Source organism: Branchiostoma floridae, chromosome 13, assembly GCF_000003815.2.
Source record: "Branchiostoma floridae strain S238N-H82 chromosome 13, Bfl_VNyyK, whole genome shotgun sequence".
Lineage (NCBI taxonomy): Eukaryota > Metazoa > Chordata > Leptocardii > Amphioxiformes > Branchiostomatidae > Branchiostoma > Branchiostoma floridae.
In genome coordinates, this window is record NC_049991.1 from 6945902 (window position 1) to 6961751 (window position 15850).

At 39.6% G+C, this 15850-nt stretch overlaps 2 protein-coding genes across 2 annotated transcripts; both read right to left on the reverse strand.

The window, feature by feature from the left end:
- Window positions 1–1289: 1289 nt before the first annotated feature.
- Window positions 1290–8741, reverse strand: LOC118428697 (estradiol 17-beta-dehydrogenase 8-like). Its single transcript, XM_035838835.1, has 9 exons — window positions 8652–8741; window positions 7162–7346; window positions 6316–6447; window positions 5337–5432; window positions 4953–5038; window positions 4292–4379; window positions 3547–3589; window positions 3025–3099; window positions 1290–2455 (listed from the first exon to the last, which is right to left on the reverse strand). The coding sequence occupies exons 1-9, from the start codon at window positions 8716–8718 to the stop codon at window positions 2445–2447; spliced, it is 783 nt and encodes a 260-aa protein (XP_035694728.1). The 5' UTR covers window positions 8719–8741; the 3' UTR covers window positions 1290–2444.
- Window positions 8742–10538: 1797 nt separating this feature from the next.
- On the reverse strand, window positions 10539–15670 carry LOC118429404 (cholinesterase 1-like). Its single transcript, XM_035839886.1, has 6 exons — window positions 15664–15670; window positions 14714–14951; window positions 14103–14261; window positions 12152–13207; window positions 11724–11893; window positions 10539–11198 (listed from the first exon to the last, which is right to left on the reverse strand). The coding sequence occupies exons 1-6, from the start codon at window positions 15668–15670 to the stop codon at window positions 11044–11046; spliced, it is 1785 nt and encodes a 594-aa protein (XP_035695779.1). The 3' UTR covers window positions 10539–11043.
- Window positions 15671–15850: the final 180 nt, after the last annotated feature.

Consider the following 15850-nt stretch of genomic DNA (forward strand, 5'->3'; position numbering starts at 1 on the left):
GTTGGGACTTGAGAATCACCAACATCTTGCCTGACTTCATGTGCCTCTTCGTCATGTGGATTTTCGTTGTTGTGCCAGTTTATGCTCGTCGTCTTTGGTGGTGCATCTGGATGGAATAGGGCAAGTTTTACTACAACAGGCCACGAACTGTTCTGTTCGGCTGTTGAAACTTGATATGATTTGAATGACGACTTGTAATAAGTGTAGCTCAGGCATAGATTTCTTTCCGTAAAGAGGTAAAAGTGCGATTGACATGATTTTGGAACATTTTGTTTACATAACAAACTTTGTCTATGAAAGCAACGAAATCGTTGTTATTTCAATCCGTAATTGGAAAAAAATCCACTCAAGAACGGAATGACGGACGCTAGATGTAAATTCAATATAAACTTAACAAAACTTAATGTGAGTTAGCATAGAATGATATGCGGCTAAATCGCTTTCAATTAGCCATAACCAAACACTACAATTCTAAATACGTTTCTAGCAACTACATATTAACCTGTATGACATTTTACCAGGGACATATTGGTATATCTTTGGGTTACAATGAAGTCCTCTTACATTACTAATCAATACAAATTCTAGCACTCACTAACAGTCGAGGGGACATCTTGACATTTCGGGGTAGGCTGGGACAACGAGTTGTTGTTCTGATTTGTAGTCTTGTCGCCATCAACCGATGCTTGATCTTGTTCTTGTGAGTCATGGCTAGTGACGACGAAGTGATAAGCAGTAAGGTAGGGTTCAATGTAGTCGTCGTCAGTCCCCTCTTCTAAAATAGACAACATGATTATCATTCACAACTTTCTATCCTGATATCGTATGGCATAAGGACCCCTTTCCACTAGACGGCGATCGCGCTACGCTGTCACTGCGACCTAAATAAGATGTGTAACCTTTGCTTTCACACTGGGTATATCATACAACATGTATATAGAAGTGTAGACTGAGAAACCAACAAAAAACACAAAGTGTAAAAAGATTCGTTTCTTATACAATTCGGTGAGCGATCTGTCAACTTCTAATTCGCAGAGAGAGCACCGTCATAGTGGAAATGGATATATTCACGTTTGCTCCAGAATCAAGAGGTGTTGGGTTCGATCCTCAGACATGCCATTAAGAAGGACACACTAAAGGTCTAGACAGGAGGTAGCTCTAAAAAATATGTTATGTCAATTCCATCTTTTGATTTTAAAGTTCACATTGTAAGACTCACCTCGCTTTAACGGAGCATCATGACATTCTGACACGGGTAGAGTTGAAGTAATGTCTTGTGGATCCTCTTCCTCCAGGTGATCAGCAATTGGATCTGACTCGTTTAAGTGTTCACCATGTTCATCTACATGTGTGGAGCCCTCGGGACTGTCCGTACCATCTCCATCACTATCGTTTAGAGAGTCTCCATCCCCTGTTGACTCTACTTCAGACATTGTGCCCGCTGACTACCGTAAAACCTTTGTCCGAAATACATTTGATGTTATCCTTGTTTTTCTACTTCTATTTGAGGCAAAACGACTAATTACAGCTCAGCCAGAAAGGACAAAACACTACGTGTTACATGTTTAAGATTTCTATGTTTTACCATCCTAACATACCATACAGTCTGCTGTTCTAGACATCAACATGTGAGCTATAACGACGTAAGTAGCTCAAGCGTATGCATACGTCGAGACGAATCCTTGTATGACGTACGCGTTATGTAAAGAATATAAATAAATGCATTGGATATGAAAAGTGCCTGCAAATCAGCAAATTAATCATATGTATATTTGCAAAGTAAAAACGTGCTCTTACAGGTTTTCGTATTGATATCGTAGCTTAAACACATCGCATTGTGCACAGTGTGAAACCGTAAAAGTAGGTTTAGATGTAAATCATATGTTATATGTTATATGTAAGTTATTTGTTGATTTGTGTCCAGTCGGATTGAGTAATAAGTGTTGCTACACGTGGGACGTCCTATTATCAGAGACAGATTAGTGATTATTGAAATAAAATGAAAAAAAAAATAATTATCACGAACTAGCGTATGTCGTCGCGGTTCTCGAAATCTTTTACATTATTTATTCTGACTTTACGTAAGTCTACTATACAGACAATCTACCATACAAATGAAAAAGAAAAAAGTGCAAAGGAAAAAAGTCATCATCTGGGTTATATCTATTGGGAATAATAAGATGTCTCGGTTTTGTGGAAGAAATATGTGTATACGTTTCCTTCATTTATCATATATAGTACATCATATTAACATTTTTTATCGTAATTTAAACTTACTCTCGTTTATGCAAGCGTCTTTTTACCTAGTTGCAGTAAAATATGAGTACAGTTATCCCCTTTTGTGTGACACCAATGTAGTCTTTATTGTTTGTAATAAAATCATCGTGTCGGCACGTGACGTTCGATTCGCAGGAAGAATGGGCCATCTTCGTTCCACTGGGATCCTACTGTCCACCTGATTAAAGAAAATAAGAATGAAAATTACTTCGTATATTACAGATCCTTTGGTATGCTGAGAAAATTGAGAATTCTGGTTAATGCAGCTATTAGTAAGTAAACCAAATGATAACCATGACAATTTACATTGTAGGCATGCGCCATGGTTACGTGTCGCTTATCCCCGAGTTACTTAATATCAGTTCCGTTATCCAGAATATAATATTATAACATAATGTTATAATAATTTTGTGGATAAGGAAATCGTGTTAACAAAAGGTGATTGATAATAGCAGTGCGCCAGTACCCTGATATAACATCTCATGTTTTCAAAATGATGTCATTTTATTTATCACACGATCTAGGACTTTTATTGATACAAAATCATGTTTTATAGGATTTATAACGTATAAGTCGGTAAAGGTTTGTTATATCACGATTTAGTAAAAAAAACATCAACACTATTTTTATTTGAATCAAGGTAAAATAACAAGAATATATTATAGCAAAATTCTATTCAAACACAAGAAATGGCTTTACAATAGTTAATTATCTGCCCTATTTACCAGACCCTGGACTAGTACTTACCTGTAATTTCCACGACCTGCCCGGTCATGTAGCTGCTTTCTTCCGTTGCTAGGAACAGACACAGGTTGGCCACTTCTGAAATATGAAACAGAAAAAATATTCAATTAAGTATATACTTTTTTAATACGGAAAGCAAAACTCCTATAACCAATAAGTGTTAGTGTTCTGCACACATTATCCTATTTAGGAGTTTTGTGATCTAAACATACTTATTTATGCATAATCATATAACTGCACTGTTGTCGATAATGTTTTGTTGTTGTTTTGTATGTATTATTGTACTCTTAGTACTATTGTCTGTATAGCTATTAGTTGTTATTGGTTACCATACATTGTACCCTGTACGATTGTTGAGCAATAAATTCATTCATTCATTTAAGAAAAGGTATGTAGATGTATTTCACACTATTTTTCAACTTTGTATGTTCACCAGCCGTTGCATTGATCTCTATTCACATCAACATATTAGTATAGCAAATGGTAATATTATCATATGAATTATAGCAAAACTTCATCACTCACCAGACGGTTTACCAGCCCGTTTCAAGAAGGTCTTCTCCTGAACCTGAAGGAAATTGAATAAGGAATTATTCTTGCACATTATCATATACAAAATGTCAAATACAAAACATAATCACATGATTGTGTTTCTAACTCTTCATAACTCATTACTTTTCTCATTCATTTGTGTCTAAAATCAGAGCTCTACACACTAGTCAATTCAAACTAGGCAAACTAGTCTTGTTAGACATTAGGGGTTGTTGTGAAAACGTGTCTGTCATATACTCATGAATTTCAAATTATTTATTTATTTAGTTAGTTCAAGACGACTTAGTAGCTTCTTCATAACTGATCAAAATTTATTTTTCAAGAAGTCCCAGGTAGTATATACAGAAACGAGACAGTCATGAAAACGCGGACAATATTCAGTGCAACAAATACGAATTTGCACATCGAATACGAAACGATGTCAATTACCCAAAGTAAAATGTTACCAAGTAAAATCCCTTGTTACTTCAGCCAATAGGTTAGGACGTTACCGTTGCTACTAATAGAGTAACGGTGTCTATGCCTTTCCATACTGTGAACTCCTCGTAAAAAGTTGAACAAAAGCACAAATGTCACGTAGGTACGTTATAAAATGAAACCAAATAGATGGATAGATACTTGTGCTAGAGATTCATTGAACATAAGTCTATTCTTACTTGTTATTAACCACTTGAATTTCACTAGATTAATGTACTTATTTTGACATTTTTTTACTCACATACTCAAGCCTTTCCTGATCGTACGACTTATCCACGATGTTGGTATCAATGATTGTAGGAACCACCACATTGCAACGGATGCCATACCTGTGTTTAATACATATATGGCTTAAGGGGACATATTAAATGAAGGAAAAATTCAGGATTGTATTTCAGTATGTTTTAATGCCTAGATATAGACTGGCTTCCATAAAAGCTAAGCAAATTTATTCTTATCACCACGTATTTAGTCACATAAAAAATGGAATGTCACATAAAAAATGCTCAACATTTTGTAAAAACAATGATTATTTTTACACATTGATAAACTACCTGTGAAAATTGAATTTGGTTAGTCTTTTCTATCAATATGTGTAATATGACCGTACGTTAATTAAATGCCACTGATGCAGCAGAAGTACAAAGCTTTTGTCAGTCCATTTGCATTTTCATCGATAGTTGATACAACTACAGAAAATGATGACAGAAACATTCGGAATATATAAAGAACCTAATACGATGCTTGGGATATTTATTTTGCATCACATATTTGGCATTTATCTTGCATATCATGTTTCGCACACTTCATACAGTGTGGCAATTATGGTATTTCTAATACATGTACTAGCATGTTTCTTTTAATTTTGTAGATTTAAAGAAAATGACAAAATAGAAACCTACTGGGCAAGTTCCTTGGCTATGCCTTTAGTCATGGAGACCACGGCTCCTTTCGTGCCAGAATAGTGTGTAAACTCATGTTGGCCCACCTGTAGAAACGACACACTTCGTTGCTTATATTCACCACATGGCTTTGATAAAGCTATGGGCACAACCCTCCGTACGTGCAACTGCGTGCTGTCTACGTGCAAAAATCTGGGCAATTTTATTTTGGATCCTTAAGTGGTAAGTACCGCTTCCGTACGAAATCCTACGGTATCTAACGCATTTGGCAAATGTTTAAATGTTGATGCCTACAGAAATAATGCAAAACAAAGAAAAGTAAAGAAATAGAAGAGAAAAGAAAGAAAACAATATAGTACGCAATTAGACACATTAAATGCCTACCCTTCCACAGATGCTCCCCATGGTGACAATAGAACCGTTCTTCACCTTGTCTTCTACCATCAGCCTCGTCATGGCCTGTACTACAAGGAACGTCCCCTGTAAATGTAAAACCATTTCAGAGCTACAACAAAGGTACAGTCAATCTTAGTGATTAGTTTTAGTTTAACTTAGTCCAATACAAAACTTGGACTCACCCAAATTTTCGACTGAACAGCACCAGTCTTTGTCTTTCATGGTTGGTGCCATAGATTTCCTGCAACCTATGATCCGCTGCTTACTGAGCCACGTACGTGTTCTATATGCATAACGTGACGTCACGACAGCAGTGGATTTTTCATTCCTTGACAAAGACTGGTGCCGTCCAGTCAAAAATTTTGGTGAGTCCAATTTTTGTGATGGATATTATAATTAAACGAGTTGAATAATGTTAGTAATGTTAAAACTCTTATTATTTCTTCCTTTAATGCTTCGGGAATGGAGATTCACCTCCTGAAGGGGTATTGTGGTTGGTTATGTCCGTACGTTCGTATCTATTACTCACCATCTCTCTGCTACATTATTAGTATGTAGTTTGACATGTGTATTCGCTGCAATAAGTCGTGATTCTTTAGATGGATTTTATAAAATTCGGCAGGTCAGTAGTCAAAAAGGATATCAAACACTTTAAAATAGCCTACAACGTTAACATCATAATTCGTTCACAGAGGTTTGTGTCTTGTCGGCTTTAGTTACTTCATTAATTACTAGCGATAGTATTGTGATCTGTCCTATGGAGACACATGATACTTTAGATCATATTTCATTAGTCTAGCTGAAACCAAAGAACATTAGCCCACTTGTGGTCATTTGTGCATCTAGCCTACGGGCATGGACATGCAATAAAGATTATTATATTATATACTGACTTATGCTCATAACGAATAGTCATGACGCAGTGGCTTTTGAAAAAAAAACGCATACAAAACACAGTGTTCCTTACCTTTTGGTTGATGTTAGTCACCTTGTCGTAAGTTGCCTCGTCCATGTCCAGAAAGTAGGACGGTATGGCCACTCCTGCACATGTCACAACCACGGACGGAGCACTCTGGTAGTCTGCACGCAAAGAAGCGACCTAGAGGGGATAATACGGAGCTTTCGTGGATAATGGCCTCTTACTGCACTTGCACGCTTGCGTCACTGCGGGGTTCGAAAGATATTCAGAGAAATTCAGAGATAAATTTTGTTACTTTTTGGGTATTTTGTCGTCTTCTAGGTCATACTAGTCTAGTACGTATTACGCAATATCTAAAATAACAAAACAGTGACGCAGTGAACGAACCCCGTAGTGACGCAATCTTGACGCAAGTGCAGTGTGAGTGCAGTTATAAGGCACTAGTAATGCAAAGTGTTAACGAAGAATACTGTTGATGAATTCCATTGCAATGTGATAGTCGCTACCATACTGACTCGGCTGGCTATTATACTTCCAAAAATGCTTTTTCTATTTCCTTCTTTTCATATGAAGAGAAAGATTTCCTGAGGTAAAGAAAATTCAAGGAAATTCTTTGCATGTTAAGTCTTAGAGAAAGAGCTTTTTCTCTTTAATTTTTGAAGGGAAGAAAGTATTTGAGAAGCAGAACACCAGTAAGAAGCTCTGACGAAGGTGTATCAGAGACATCGAAACGTAAACATAAGCAATGTAAGTACCCTGTGGTTGTTCAAAAAGAATTATCCTATATCCTGTATTCTACCAACCTAATAAAAGTATTTTTGGAAGTATAAATATCATTATTCCGTAAGGCCGTAGCATTTATCTTCTCAAATATACATAATATGTAACGATTACCATTTGATTGACAGATGTGGAGGACGACACGTCAGTTCTGTAGAAGCGGTGTTGTTGTGATCCCATGTTCGGTAAAGCCGCCACTATCTCTTGACCTTTGTCCTCGTTGATGTCTACCGCGACAACCGAGGCGCCCTCCCTAGCGAATAGCTGACAAACTGCACCTCCTAGTCCACCGCTGCCACCTATGAAAAACATAGAAGCAAAATCCTTTGCATGGTTACAAATTCCAGAGTTTCGAACTTGAACTCTGATACAGTTGCAACTTTAATACCTTTTCCCTATAGTTCTTCATTCTTTGCACTAACGTTCTCCAAACTTTGCTTTGCGGTGGGAAAGGGAGGACCCAACAAAACCAGTATAATGTACACTAGCATAGCACATAGTCATAGAATGTAGTTCCTAGCACCTTTGTATTTTCCTTATTTTACATGTTGTTTGTACCTGCAATTAGCCCTCGGGCAAGAACTTGCAATAAACATATCATTATATTTCAGATAGAAAAACAGTACCCGCATTTCCTCTGTGTTTTTACGGTTCCAAGAACGAAGGTAAGTAAAATAACATGTTGCACAGTAAGTAAAATAACATGTTGCACAGTGAGTAAAATAACATGTTGCACAGTAAGTAAAATAACATGTTGCACAGTCATTCAGTTCTAGATACCAATCGTTATTGACATGTTTTTTTTTACAAACAACAAATTTCCGTTATGGAATTCAAGCCTGTAATTCCGAGACAGAATTTGAAGAAGCCACTTTCATAGACCCCGTTCACACTAAAAAAAATGAAGCGGCTTCAACGTCGAAGCCGCTTGATCCGGATCGTTTTCTTGAGTGTGAACGCTCCAAGCGGCTTGGATTTTCACCGATCCGGCTCGTTTGCAATCCATCCCTGGGAGGTAGTTTGAGACACTTGTGAACAAGCCGCTTGGCTGAAATCGCGAGTGTGAACGCAATGTGGCTAGATTCTATGTAAATTTCCGATTTGCCCCCTGTTGGAGGTTATATATCCATGTATCGGCGGGAGCAGGAACACACGCCACATTGACAGGTTTGCTCACATTACTAATTTTTGTGCCCAATGATAATGTCTGGATAGAAAGAAACAAACGCTGTAGGGTCAAGGCAAGTGGAATGGGAAGCAAACAAAGCTTTTTTTTTATCACACGAAGAGAGAGGAACCACAGCAAGCTAAAAAAATCACAAAAAACAAGCATATCTTTGAACAGATCTCTCTCTGGATCATGATATAAGACTATTAAGAATGGGTTTGAGAAAACCTACAAACAATGTTGTACAAAAAGTACCTGAAGTCCAGGTACGGAATCACAATCAGCTTGGATTGTGTGCGATTAATCGGATTGTCTGTAATGAGTGTGAACGTAATTTTTTTGAAGCGGCTTGCACGTTGAAGCGGCTTCGACGTTGAAGCCGCTTCATTTTTTTGAGTGTGAACGAGGTCTTAGACTTATCAACTCTGAGACTCACCTGTAACTACAGCTAACCTGCCGGTAAGCCTGCCAAGACCCACAGCTTCTCCTGTCTTCTCCGCCATCTTGCTTAACTCACAACTCGGTACACGCAATAAGGAATTGTGGGAGATGTTATCTTAAAGCGTTATCGCCAACAGTAGCAAGGGGCTCCTCTGGTATGCTAGTAGTAGTAGTAGTAGAATTTTTAGTTATACTTGTTGCTTTTTTGTAGCTGTAGCTGTAGCAGTGTTACAAATAGACGTTGTAATAGCAGTGGCAGTGGTAGTAGTAGTAGTGGTGGTGATTGTTCGTAGTAGTAGTAGTGGTAGTAGTGGTGGTGGTAGTAGCATGCGCAGTGATAGTAGTATAGATAGAAATAATGGCAATAAAAGTAGTAATATACTGTGAAATGTTCTCAAGCAGTTCTATTGGTTCATTAGGGTGTTAGGTAAGACATCTGGACACACCTAATAAACTTGTTTGTGGGGAGGGGGAGAGTAACTTAGGGCTTAAAGCATCTTCGATATATCTAGGTCAGGCACACATGTGTACACAGCAGAGTTAAGGATTAACATATTGCTTTCACGGCAAATACGCGCGAACTGTTACAGACAAACAGAGCACGGCAAACAGATACAAAAACAGTATTTAGTCTATTCATCTGATTATCGGGAACGTTTCTATGCAATGTAACAACGTAATAAAGAATGCAAGGCTAGTAGAGCATTTCCACATTTTACTTAGTTATCCTCTAGGTATGCACCATGTGATTTCGTTCCACAAAATTGTATTTTTAAAGCTTAAAAAATCACAGCAGCTTAATATCTCAATATGTATACAATTTAAGGTACGGTTATATTGGAGACACGTCAATTCAAATGGGCAGTTTTCCGGTGCAATGGTTAAACAGAAAAAAAATGGATGAATGAATTTATTCAATCAATTATTATATAACATTAGGCCATGTTGATTTGATTATATGGATGACATCTTCTGGGAACTCCAAAACTGATGCGAGCGAGTTTAGCAAAAAAAAAAGTTGCCTCCAGTATGAAATCAAAGTGGCCAGGAAGGTTGAACATAGGACTAAACACACATAGTATGGTATACCAACAGTTAGGTGTAGGGACCAGTACATTATACAGGTGCAAGACATTTTTTTCTTCTTGGACCAATCCGAAAAAAACAGACCTGGAAAAAAATCAGAGGAACAGGTTTCGCCAATTACAAAATGGACACACTATGTCGGCAGGCATTTGGGGTCTTACCAGGGGCCAACAAGAGGAAGTCAAGTAGAGTTTATAGTCAATTGTACGAAGTTTTTACCTTATTATATGGAAATGGGATTTTTGAATGCCAGTGGGAGTCCAATAATCAACCAAACAGATTCCTTTGTAGCAAAACTGACCAATTACCATTGTTTTGAGTATTGCCAGTTCTCAAGTTTCCACAGACATATCCGGACCTGAAATGATTCTCTGGACCTGAACGGGACCTGAATTTTCTGTACTGGTTCCTCCCCCTACCAACAGTAGATTTTTTTTCTTTCTGTCCTTTCACATCTTATTCTTTGACTGTAGATTTATTTTGGCATTCCATGGTATTAGACTATGATTAGTTATCTGTTTTCTGATACTTTTTTTTCAATCTAGGGAATATTTGTGCTCGTTTTACAGCTGCTTTGCACAATTTGTTGTGTGGTCGAAAACTTCTTTTTTTTTTGGAAACGGCCGAAAATTGGTGCGAGCGCGGATGTCATCCATATAATCAAATCAACATGGCCTTACTTTGACAGCTTATCATGTTCATAAACATTTGTCAAGGGGCTACAAAGCATTAAAAATCTACAACAGTCAGTACTCGTATCTACAACTATCTTGAGAACAGATAGACGCAGTGGTAGGTTAAGTTTGAATTAATTGATCATCGAGCAAACACGTCAAAGCTAAAATTGAAACATATCACAGCGACTAGCAGTTAATAGTAAAAGTACATGCTAAATAAAGAGATATTGAGAGAAGTTACTCCAATGTGCATAGCCTTCCTATTGAAGATAGAAGCACAGTTTTATTTGGGTCCCTTTTTATGAATCATTCAAAACGCTATTTCATAACACACAAGATCATTATTACTAGTAGTATATTTCGACTATTTGTTCAGCCTACAAAACATTGACTCTGGTCAAAGCCTTTCATTCTCTCCGGATTTAGTCATCATCTCTCACAGCACGAAGATGGTCGTGACGAAGCTGATGACGTCATCATCTCTCACAGCACGAAGATGGTCGTGACGAAGCTGATGACGTCATCATCTCTCACAGCACGAAGATGGTCGTGACGAAGCTGGTGACGTCATCATCTCTCACAGCACGAAGATGGTCATGACGAAGCTGGTGACGTCATCATCTCTCACAGCACGAAGAAGGTCGTGACGAAGCTGATGACGTCCCTGATGAGGTTGAAGAGAAGAGCCAGTGTCAGACTCTGTCCCCAAACTGCCGGGGCGACAACTTCTGTGGTAGTCTGGCACTGGACGGGCTCTGACGACATAGGGCCTTGTGCATCTGAAAATGACATCACGAAAAATTAAGGCAGGTAACTGAAGGTAAATGCTTAGCGGCTGTAGCGGCTGTGGGCTGTTATAAATCATTGTGTCTAGCTATTGGAAGGCGGAGCCCATCCTGCTCTAACCACCTTTTTTAAACTAAAACTAAAGTTGTCTGCGTACACCTGGATAGAAAAAGGACGTTTCCTTGGACCAAACTTCTACTAGCCAGTAAATCCGAGAATCAAACACATAGCCTTTTGATCTCTTGTCCGCTAGCCTAGATCGACACTCGGCAATTCGACGACACGACATTCAGTTGTAAAACTTGAAACAATATAATTCTAAAGATTATTCTAATATGAACTATAGTTCATAGCCCTGGCTTACGACAAGAAGTTAAGTACGGCAACATTCAAAGCGCATTACACTATTTCAAGTGAGCAATTTTTCGTTTGCGAAGAAAAAAATCCATAAGATCCATAAGTATATTCATCCAGAAGAAATATCAATACTTTCTTTCTTCTATCTTCTATTTACTGACCTGTTTTGTTCATGAGAGATGGCACGTAGATATCCCACAGGGCACATTTAGTGGTCTTCAACCCGGTCATCATCCTCGTCCCGCTCCCTTCCAGCAGCATGTAGGGTCTGTCTGTCTCGGTGAACGGCGCCCACACAGGGTCGTCATCGTTGTTGTTGTTGTTTGGGTTGCTGAAAGGGCAATGAATCCCAAGCTTTCAATTGCAGGTCAAGTACGAAGACACAATCTAACTATCTGTTTCTATGTGCTTTTCATGACACGTAGAAGTTTCCCTGAATAGCACACAACAGCAATGGCAACATCTAAAAACACCGTTGTTAGAGCTATCAACAAGACCTTCGTATTATGCTTGTTTTACTTCAAGAAAAAATATTTTATAGCTGTTCTGGGTTATTAAGCAGTTTGTATTCAACATTTGAGATATTTACCCTGTTTTGGCAAAGTTCGCCCAGTACCGCATCATCCTACTGGATACTTCGGCATCTTCCGTGCTGTAGCCGACAGCTGGTATGGTGGGCAGCCCGAACACGAACTGGAGTTCATCACCGTGGGTTGCTACAACCCAGTCAGGCCAGTAGGACGTGGTAGCGCGATGGGCAAACCGGTACATGTACACGTTGGCGCCGAATTGGGCATGGGCTCGGGCCGTGGCGACAGCGGGGCAAACGTATCCATAATCTGCCCTTGCTGCATCCAGGATGTCCCGGTACCTGGTGTCAGCGTCAGGGTGAAGCCAGTCGGTATACTGGAACTCGATTGCCTCCAATGCCAAATCATTGAGTCCTTCAATGAGAGACCCTTCCAAGCCTGCGTTCATAGCCTGTAAAAATTGTTCCCTATCGACGGGAGGCCCGGAGCCACCACCGGCACTGAAGGCAGGAATGCCAAAGTAACTCAAGAAAATGACAAATTCATTTCTGTTTGTTCCGATCAGAATGTCACCTCTTTTGAACATGCCATCTTCGACCGCCTGTGCGGGGTTTGCGGGGATAAAGCCGGTACCCGCCACGGGGTTGAAGTTGGTAAACGTTGCGAACTGTTGGGCATCTTGAGACCGTAGACATGTCAGTAGTGCGTCCGTACCTTGATCAGTAGGACATCCGAGACTTTCGGAAAACGTCAAGGCCCTGTTGTTAGCTTCTGACACGGTTTCGATCGTAGCCGGCAGCAAGGCGGTTCCACTCTCCAGAATAGCCCGACTGAAGGCGTTTCTACTTTCCGGTGACAGTAGATGGAAACCTACACCTCTCGCACCCGCACTCTGACCGAAAAGGGTTACCTTAGAGGAATCTCCCCCGAAAGATGGGATGTTGTCCTGTACCCACTGGAGGGCCAGTAACTGGTCCGTCAGACCCATGTTTCCGGGCGCGTCATCAGTTCCTGTGCACAGGAATCCCAGCGGGCCAAGTCGGTAGTTCACGGTTACCACGATCACTCCTTCTGCCGCAGTCAGGTACATCCCGTTGAACAGTGAGGAAGAGCCACTATGAAAAAAAATATTCATAATTTTGTAAATAATTTTGATAAATTGAGAATAGATCATCTGTAAAAAAGGACTGTTAAAAAAGCCAAGTTTTACTCAAGTCGAATGATAAAGAAAGCGTGGACAAATTATTAGTGTTATAATGAATGCCATATTTTGAAAAGTATCATGTGTGTTTGTGTCTTTCTGTTCCTGTGTGTGTCGAGCCCCCTACTTATATCTGATAACATCCTTCGGGTCCGATTTTCACAGGAATTCCGGAAACCATTGGTCATTAAGATACTGAAATCTCATAGACGGGTCATAGAAAGACCATTAGGGAATATTACAGATCATTGATTACTTAAAAGACCATAAGCATATCTATATTTTTTTCGATCTTCACAGATATCTTAGAAGAGATTCCCACTAATTAGGTTTACGTAATTTTTCCACAAAGAGTCCTCACCGGGCAGTTTGGGGGAAAGAAAACTACGCGATATTAAAGATATCAGAACGCAAAAAGGACATAAAATAATTTACCAGCATGATTTTTGCATGTTTACAAGCATAAACTTGAATTTAAGCTTCCGCAAACAGCCAGGTCGGGCCTTGCGAAGGATATACAACGTAGGGTAAGTGAAAAAAATCCTAAGTTGGTATCTCACTTTACTTGCGTCACGTTTGCGTCACTGCGGGGTTCAAAACAACGAATTTCAGAGATATCGAATTTTCTTATTTTCTGTTTACTTTGTCGTCATACTTTTACGCATTACGCAATATCTAAATTTTGTTTTAAAAATCGGAAAAAATAACAAAACTTTGACGCAGTGAAAGAGCCCCGCAGTTACGCAAGCTTGACGCAACTGAAGTGATATACCAACTTAATTGACGGTTGCATCGTCTTCTCAACTTACATCCTGAAACTCCCCGGGTGAATCCAGACCATGACGGCGGCACCAGTAGGGACAGGGTTCGGCTGCCACACGTTCAGGTACAGACAGTCCTCACTCTGCGGGGTGATCTCCCCTCCCACCGGGATAAGGTTTGATGTCTGAATGCACGTGTTTGGATACCTGGTGGTGATGGAAACGAACATTAAAACGTTGAATGTACGCCCAAAAGCAGTAACTCAAACTGATGTATCCGCTGGAAGACCATAAAGTATGTTTCACATGTGCACAGAATATGTAGAAATCTACAAACTGGTATGGTACTCTATTAAGTACAAACAGGAAAAGCCACAATTAATAATTGTGATGATCATAAATTTTGTTCGTCTTTACAAAAGATTTTACTACATTCAAAATTGTTTATAGATGTAGTAAACAAGTAATCGATAAACGTAAATATTCATCATCTAATCATTTTGATTTCTCCTCCAGGCCTTCTCAAGTAATCGTATGGAAAGACACCACCGGAACAAAGCAAGTAACTCAAAAGTTGTGTGAAGCCCACAGTCAAAATGCTGACTGACAACACACAATGTTGCTGGTGATACGTCAAGTGAAGAGGGAAGGGACCTTACGATGTGGCATTGTAGACCCCGTCCCACGACGGTAGGCGTTCAGCTCGCCGAAAACGCCGGTTGCCGACTGGAGGGTGCGCGAAGGGGATCCCGAGGAAGGCGTGAACTGTCGTCCCGAGCACGTCCTGCTCCAGCCCGACAAGTCTTCCCGCAGGAGCCGTCACTTCAGACGCTGCCTGGACTGGAGCTGGGCTCAACATGGCGGCGCAGAGGGCCGCTAGGATGAACGACTTCATACCTATCGGCACATACGCAAGAACGTCAATCGTAACAATACTGATTCTACTGAGAAGCTATAAAAACATCAAAGGTCTCTGTATCTTAATTTTACAAGGGCAGAACATTTTAGGCTTCAGAAAGTACGTACAAATGAATTTGGCATATAGAGGTGTAAAGAATAGAAATGTAACAGTGACACCTATAGTATTGTCGGAAAGACATAAAGAATGAAAAAATAGATTCATCGGGCTTGACGCCTAAATGCGTACTATCTATTTTACCTTGAATAACGTTTAGAAATGAATATAACCAACCCCTTGTTGGTTATATTCATTTCCTTGGTTTGGTTTGGTTTGGTTATACAGATCTCCATTAGTGACTGCTATGTCACTAGTCTTCGTGGAGTCCGGGTGATTTTGTGGAGAATCACCAAAGTCAGTGATTCCATACATTTGGCATAAAAAAAACGCATGTCAAAACCATGACCTAAAGAATGCGTACCTAAGGTTGCTACAGTATCACACGTAGTTGATACGAAGATCATGTAAAGTGTCTGAATTACTAAAAAAAACGAATTACCTGAAACTTTGGGTAGGCGTAGGCCCTTAGATTGCCGTCCTTCTACAGTGTCGATCAGCTTGTTCGAGTCAAGCGCTTGCCTAGAAGCCTATCTAAACGGTTCCTTAAAATTAATGGAAACCTTTCACAGGGAATACATTCAACAAACTCACTGGACATTTTCGTTCGCTCGGACGCGTCAAGAAGCCCAATTAAAACCCCATGTTTTTGCAAGAGAAACACTTTCACAAAGGAAGCCAAACAGTAGACAAAGTTTGCCAAATATATAGACAGTCACTTACTTTCTAAAAGCACTTCATCTCTCTTTGTCTTTGCCTGTAAGTTTTGACAGCACGTGTC

Bases quoted from the DNA above. Each gene is read 5' to 3' on its own strand.
- LOC118428697 (XM_035838835.1), bottom strand. From the start codon at position 8,718: ATGGCGGAGAAGACAGGAGAAGCTGTGGGTCTTGGCAGGCTTACCGGC. The intron at 3,590-4,291 runs GTGAGTAAAAAA...AATTTCCTTCAG, and splicing joins ATCAGGAAAGGCTTGAGTAT to GTTCAGGAGAAGACCTTCTT. The intron at 3,100-3,546 runs GTGAGTGATGAA...TTCATATTTCAG, and splicing joins ACGGGCTGGTAAACCGTCTG to AAGTGGCCAACCTGTGTCTG.
- LOC118429404 (XM_035839886.1), bottom strand. The intron at 14,262-14,713 runs GTAAGGTCCCTT...CATCACCACCAG, and splicing joins GGGGTCTACAATGCCACATC to GTATCCAAACACGTGCATTC. The intron at 13,208-14,102 runs GTAAGTTGAGAA...TTTTTTTCATAG, and splicing joins CACCCGGGGAGTTTCAGGAT to TGGCTCTTCCTCACTGTTCA.